Source organism: Scomber scombrus, chromosome 2 (assembly GCF_963691925.1).
Source record: "Scomber scombrus chromosome 2, fScoSco1.1, whole genome shotgun sequence".
NCBI classification, from domain to species: Eukaryota; Metazoa; Chordata; class Actinopteri; order Scombriformes; family Scombridae; genus Scomber; species Scomber scombrus.
In genome coordinates, this window is record NC_084971.1 from 34,643,268 (window position 1) to 34,650,409 (window position 7,142).

The window sequence follows — 7,142 nt, forward strand, 5'->3', positions numbered from 1 at the left end:
ATACAAACAAGCTCTGAAAATTCTAGATAAAAAGCCCAACCCATACCATCATTGTGCCATCTTGAAGAAATATGAACTCCGGAGTTGAGAAAATATAATAAAATATGCAGACTCTATCATGGTCTATAAAATCCTCAACGGACTATTCACCTCCGTTAAAGGAATTTATAAAGAACAACACAACCAGAGCAGGATCCAGAGGTGACTGTCTGGTCCCATTTAGGAAAACAGTTTTTGGGCAGTCAGCGTTATCATATCGAGCGTCATAGTTATCTGTTACCATGGCAGCACGACCAATGCTTGCGGCGGCCTCTGCTAACACCGAGAAAATAAACACTACAAGGCAAACATTAGTGACCAAAGCTTCTTCTCTGTCAGGCAAAGCAGTTAGAAAGAAGCAAATATATAATCGTGAGTTTTTGTTGGGCATTAGAAACCGTTGCGCTGATCTCCGGCCGAGAAAGCAAGGACAACTCCGTAAGTTTGGTCTGCTACGCCTAGCCAACCCAGACCCAACGGCAGACTCGACGGCAGCTTCAGCTGGAGCTACCCAGAGAAGGACTCGCCAACGCTGCGACAGGACACAGAAACGAGGCAAACATGGAGGAGTCAGCGCCAGGCTATGCGTTAAATGGCTACCGTAATAACTGGGGTTTGAGTCTGCGCGCATTTTTCACCCATTCAGTGTCAAAATCGGGGACATTTTCGGGGACAGCTTTGACCGTTGACAGGTCACCCAAAACGGGGACTGTCCCCGGAAATCGGGGACGTCTGGTCACCTTACTTTAAGCTTTGCTCTGCAGAAACCAGTAAGTTAAAAAATGATCCCACACTGACATCTGCTGGAGGGAAACAGAACTGCAGTGTTATTATTTTAGGGGCATTTAACCAAGTACATTTGGACAGGTACATGTTTGAGGTACTTGTACTTTATTGCAGTGCAGTTTGAGGTACTTGTACTTGACTGTAGTACAGTTTGAGGTACTTGTACTTTACTGTAATATTTCCTTGTGATGCTACTTTCTACATCTCAGAGGGAAACATTGTACTTTCTACTCCACTACATTTATTTGACAGCTTTAGTTACTTTTCAGATGAAGATTTGACACAATGGATAAGATAGAGAGATACATAGCCTTTTATTGTCCCATGGAAAAATTCGTTTTCACAATTTGTCAAAAACCCAACCAAACATTGAACAATACACATACACACTGTACAAACACCACCAGACATTGAACAACCGACACATATATCACACTCAGGATAATATAACAAGCTTTTAAAATACAACACATTGTTAAAGATGAAACCAGACAGCAGTGTGTAGTCGGCTCACATTTCAGATGTCTATGAGTTGTTAACAGCTCCATCAAATAGTGATTTTTCCCTCTAAACTTCTCACATGCTTTCATTTCAATAAATGTTCAAATGATCCAATATTTCAGCAAAAATCAAAGATTGGAGAAAAAGTCCAAAAACTGAAAACACATTTGTGAATCAGAACTTAGTTTGTTCTTCTTTCCTCTCCCATTAATCATCTCACCACCCCTCACATTTATCTGCTGACCCTTTGGAGGGGCCCCAGCCCTAGGTTGGGAACCACTGAACTAAACTAGCTAACTGTATATAATACATGTTGGTCACATCCACATACACCATGCACCAGGAGTCAAGACTTCAATCTGTGTTTGTGTCCTAATGCAGGAAAAAGGCCCCATAACCTTTATTACTCTCATTACATCAAACAACAAACATTCTTGATATATTGTCCATCACTGTCGACACATTTCCCTAAAATTCATTCTGACATACTTGGTATCTTTGCAAACTTTGAGATTCACACTAGGTTTTAGATTTTAGAGTTTTTCCTCACGTGTGTTTGTCATGATGGATCCATCACCAGTGAAGAGGTTAATGAATCAATCATGGAGGGACACTGAAGCAGTAAAAAGACAAGTTTAAGGTCAATTCCAACAAGCATGATATACAATTATTATATTATAAATCATAAAAGAATGTCTGCATTAATCATTATTGATGGAAACAAGTTCACACTGTACATTACTGCTGAATATACATTTGTTACCATAATTAACTGAATCTTTTCATTTAGAATTGATCAGTTTTGGTCTCTAATCAATCAGCATCCTGGTATTGACTCAGACAGTTTGATTGACAGGACAGATGATCAGAGGGGCAGAGTTTTTACCACCATCATTGTTACAGGGACTGAAGTATGGGTAGAGTTTCTCATTGAAGGAGCAGCCAGTAAAGGAGTACATAAGAGCTGCAGCATCTACGTCATAAAAGGAGACCAGACCCTCCTCATAATCCACAAACACCCCCACCTTCTGAGGCTGAGACTTCAGAGAGAGACGGAGTGGAGGGTTATTACAACCTTTGTACTCATTTCCATTTCTCACACATATATTCCAGGAACCATACTGAGGTCTCGCTATGATTTGTCCCTTCCTGTTGATCGACTCTCTGGCCACTCCTAAATCCCATTTAGTCTTCTCTTTAACCTGAACCTCAAAGTAAAATCTGCCTGAAGACAAACTCTGCTTTCCCAAAACACAACCACAATCAGAAAATCTCTCTGGGTTGTCTGGGAGATTCTTCTTCACATCACTATCATTTACTTGTTTCCCATCAGCAGACAGGATGAGTTCAGGATGTGCTGTATCAGGATCAAGAGTCACATTCACTGCATACTGCTGGACCCTCTTCAGCTCAGCCTCAATTAGCTTATTTGTCTGTTTACTGAGCGTCTCCTCCAGCTGAGCCACAGCTTTCACCACAGTCCTCTCATATGATGGACGGACGCTGACCTCTGTCCAGTCTTTGGTGGGTGGAGCAGCTTTCAGGGACAGGAAGTTTTGGAGGAGGTGGAGGTGGTCTTCAGAGTGTGAGAGCTTCTCCACCTCAGAGCTTCTTGTCTTCAGCTCAGAGATTTCCTGTTCCAGCTTTTTGATGAAGTCTTCAGTCTGTTTCTCTGTTGTTCTTTGTTTCTCTTCAATCGTCTCAATGAGCTCATTCAGGCTTCTCTCAACAGACTCCTTCAGAGCGGTGAAGACCTGAACACCTTCTGCTTTCTCTCTGTCTGCAGCTTCTTTACTGAGGTCAACTGAGTGTTTGATCTCTTGAATCTTCAGTCGTCTCTTCTGGATCATCTCCTGAATTTCAGCCTCTGTCTTCCCCAGCTCTGCCTTCTTTCCTTCATATTCTTCTTTCAGAGGAACAACGTCATGTGTCTTGTGGTCTAAAACAGAGCAGAGCATGCAGACACATGTCTGGTCGGTCTTACAGAACAGCTCCAGAGGTTTATCGTGCTTCATACACATCCTGTCTTCCAGGTTCTCCACAGGGTCCATCAGCTGATGTCTTTTCAGTCCTGACTTTGTCAGATGAGGCTCCAGGTGAGTCTCACAGTAGGAGGTCAGACACACCAGACAGGACTTCAGGGCCTTCAGTTTGGTTCCAGTACAGACGTCACAGGGAACTTCTGGTTTGGCAACTTGTTGCTCTGTGCTGCTGCTGCTGGCTTTCTGTTGAACTTCCTGTCTGAACTGAGAAACAATCTCAGAGATGAAAGTGTTAACGAGAAGTTCAGGTCTTGTGTAGAAAACCTTGTTACACAGTGGACACAGGTACTGGTCATTACTGTTCCAGTGTTCATTGATGCAGTTTTTGCAGAAGTTGTGTCCACATGGTGTGCTGACTGGATCAGTGAACACATCCAGACAGATGGAGCACAGAAACTGATCTTCAGATAGCAGACAGCTGGCAGCAGACATGTCTACACATGAAGAGTGAAAGAAGAAAAAGACGTTTTCATTGTATTTGATTAAAAATTAAATATGTGCGGTTACTGTTCCATTATAATGTGTGATATTAGGTAAAATAATTTAGAATGAAACATGGCATGTTTCATTGGGGCAAGAGACACTTTCATCAAATCGTGCAATGAATAATCTTAACCTTTTAATCAGAACTGGCAAGCCCAAAGAATTTCCCCCAAGAATTTCACAGCCAGGTTAAAGTCTTTGTTCTCCTTTAATGTTGGACGTGTGCTGGTTTGTACAAACTACAGTCAGAGACTCATCTGCAGCTCTTTATCTAACAGCTCATTGTGGCTGTTTGTGCTTTTACTATTACTCAATACAATCTGATCCACTGATAAAATATCACAGAATATGTTCATATCTTGTTGTAGAGAAGAATTATTATTGAAGAATCTCACTGCTAACAAAGCTTTTGCTGACTTGGTGACAAACACATTTTATTTCCTGTTGCTGCTTCACAATAAAAGTGTCCTGCTGGTTCACCAGTGAAAAGCTTTTAATGTGAAACAGCTACAGGAAATGAAATGTATCTGTAGGAAGTGATCAGGAAATAGTCAAAGATCAGGAAATAGCAGTGAAGCTAAACTCCAAACCACAGAGGTTCAGTTACACTTTACAAAAGTCCTGAGAACTGACAGAGACTTAAAAACACTTAAAGTGTTTTTTACTGAGTCTGTAAAAGCAGCTGCAGTTATACTGTAAACAATCTCACAAGTGTCAGTATGAAATGAAAAGAGATGAACTTCCTGTCTCCTGTGTTAAAGCTGGTTGTTGAAACATTAAATATGATCAGTTGTACTCACCAGTGTTTGGCAGAGACTCTGCTGTGTTGTTGAGAATGACTTTATGAACTCAGTTTCATTTATATTTGGACAAAAGTGGAGAGACTCGACTGCAGCTCTGCTGTCCTCTGATAAAAGTTAAGTTAAGAGAGTGACGTTGAACCTGTCTGTCTTGTTTTTCCAGTGTTGGCCCTTCCTGTCATTAACAGGTTTGTTGTGAGATATCATGGAGTAAAGGTTGTTCTGTATCTAACAGGCAGGAGGAATGAGACATGTGAAAAGGTTTTGCTCAGTTTAATAATGTGTGTTGAAAGTTTGAGGTTTTTCACATAGTGATAAAAAACAAACACGCTGCCTTAGTATTAACATAAAAGTAAAAGTTTTGGACAGTAAAACAATGAAGTGTGCAGGCAGCCACTGAGTGTTTTATCTCTTAAATCTTCAGTTGTCTCTATCTTAAACTATCTTTATCGTCATATACATAACTTTTTAATAAACTGTTCATATTTCAGTTAATCAGTTTATCTTCTGCATCATGGAGCCGAGAAATAAATCTTAATGAACCAAACCTGAAATAATCCATCAATTCATTGATTAGTCATTAATCATTTTATACGACTAGTTTCTGTAACGTGAGGGTTTGCTGTCACTAATGTTTGTCGATCAGTCGATTCATTGAATGTCAGGAAGTTGTCAGCAGCTGTTTTGATAATCACATGATCGTTTTTTTGGGCATTGTTAAACCAAAATTACAGAAAATTTGCAGGTGTTAGCTACTGAGTATGTTTTGAGTTTTGGGGAGATAGTTTGATAAAATGAGGATTTAAAAGAAGTCTTCAAGATTTATCATTGAGCTCATTTGTAGATTCATGATGGACTTTAAAAAAAAAACAGAATCAAAATTGATGCAGCAGAAAAAGAGATTTTGTCTTTTTTTCTCCACACTTTCTTCCTTTGTCTATATTACCCATAATGCAGCTGAACTGTACAGATTGGGATGTGTTATGATTGTTGTCTTCACCAAACTTTTGTACATTTTAAACTTTGTTCTGCAGAAAGAAACCAGTGAGATAAAAAATGGTCCTACACTGACACCTGCTGGAGGGAAACAGAACTGCAGTGTGATTATTTTAGGAGCATTTAACCAAATACATTTACTGTAGTACAGTTTGAGGTACTTGTACTTTACTGTAGTACAGTTTGAGGTACTTGTACTTTACTGCAGTACAGTTTGAGGTACTTGTACTTTACTGTAGTACAGTTTGAGGTACTTGTACTTTACTGTAGTACAGTTTGAGGTACTTTACTTTACTGTAGTACAGTCTGAGGTACTTGTACTTTACTGTAGTACAGTTTGAGGTACTTGTACTTTACTGTAGTACAGTTTGAGGTACTTGTACTTTACTGCAGTACAGTTTGAGGTACTTGTACTTTACTGTAGTACAGTTTGAGGTACTTGTACTTTACTGTAGTACAGTTTGAGGTACTTTACTTTACTGTAGTACAGTCTGAGGTACTTGTACTTTACTGTAGTACAGTTTGAGGTACTTGTACTTTACTGCAGTACAGTCTGAGGTACTTGTACTTTACTGTAGTATAGTTTGAGGTACTTGTACTTTACTGTAGTACAGTTTGAGGTACTTGTACTTTACTGTAGTACAGTTTGAGGTACTTGTACTTCACTGTAGTACAGTTTGAGGTACTTGTACTTTACTGTAGTATTTCCATGTGATGCTACTTTCTACATCTCAGAGGGAAATATTGTACTTTCTACTCCACTACATTTATTTGACAGCTTTAGTTACTTTTCAGATGCAGATTTGACACAATGGATAATATAACAAGCTTTATAAATACAACACATTGTTAAAGATGAAACCAAAAAGCAGTGTGTAGTCGGCTCACATTTCAGATGTCTATGAGTTGTTAACAGCTCCACCAAATAGTGATTTTTCCCTCTAAACTTCTCACATGCTTTCATTTCAATAAATGTTCAAAGGATCCAATATTTCAGCAAAAATCAAAGATTAAAGTGTGTTTGTGCCCTAATGCAGGAAAAAGGGCCCCATGACTTTTATTGTTGTCATTACATCAAACAAACAAACATTCTTGATATATTTTCCATCACTGTCGACACATTTCCCTAAAATTCATTCTGACATATTTGGTATCTTTGCAAACTTTTAGATTCACACTAGATTTTATATTTTAGAGTTGTTCCTCGCGTGTGTTTGTCATGATGGATCCATCACCAGTGAAGAGGTTAATGAATCAATCATGGAGGGACACTGAAGCAGCAAAAAGACAAGTTTAAGGTCAATTACAACATACATGAAATAAAATAATGATATTATAAATCATAAAAGAATGTCTGCATTAATCATATCCTGATGGAAACAAGTTCACACTGTACATTACTGCTGAATATACATTTGTTACCATAATTAACTGAATCTGTTCATTTAGAATTGATCAGTTTTGGTCTCTAATCAATCAGCATCCTGGTATTGAC

The 7,142-nt window shown here is 39.0% G+C and overlaps 1 protein-coding gene across 2 annotated transcripts; it reads right to left on the minus strand.

Annotated features, from left to right (window-relative positions):
- Positions 1-1,720: 1,720 nt before the first annotated feature.
- Positions 1,721-3,800, minus strand: LOC133999682 (E3 ubiquitin-protein ligase TRIM39-like). 2 transcript variants are annotated; one of them, XM_062438957.1, is made up of 2 exons: positions 3,561-3,800; positions 1,721-3,527 (listed from the first exon to the last, which is right to left on the minus strand). In XM_062438957.1, exons 1-2 carry the CDS (start codon positions 3,798-3,800, stop codon positions 2,163-2,165), a joined length of 1,605 nt encoding a protein of 534 aa, XP_062294941.1. In that variant the 3' UTR covers positions 1,721-2,162. The 2 variants fall into 2 exon arrangements, with proteins under 2 accessions (XP_062294941.1, XP_062294934.1); XM_062438950.1 differs by having other exon boundaries at positions 1,721-3,800.
- Between the last annotated feature and the right edge of the window lie 3,342 nt (positions 3,801-7,142).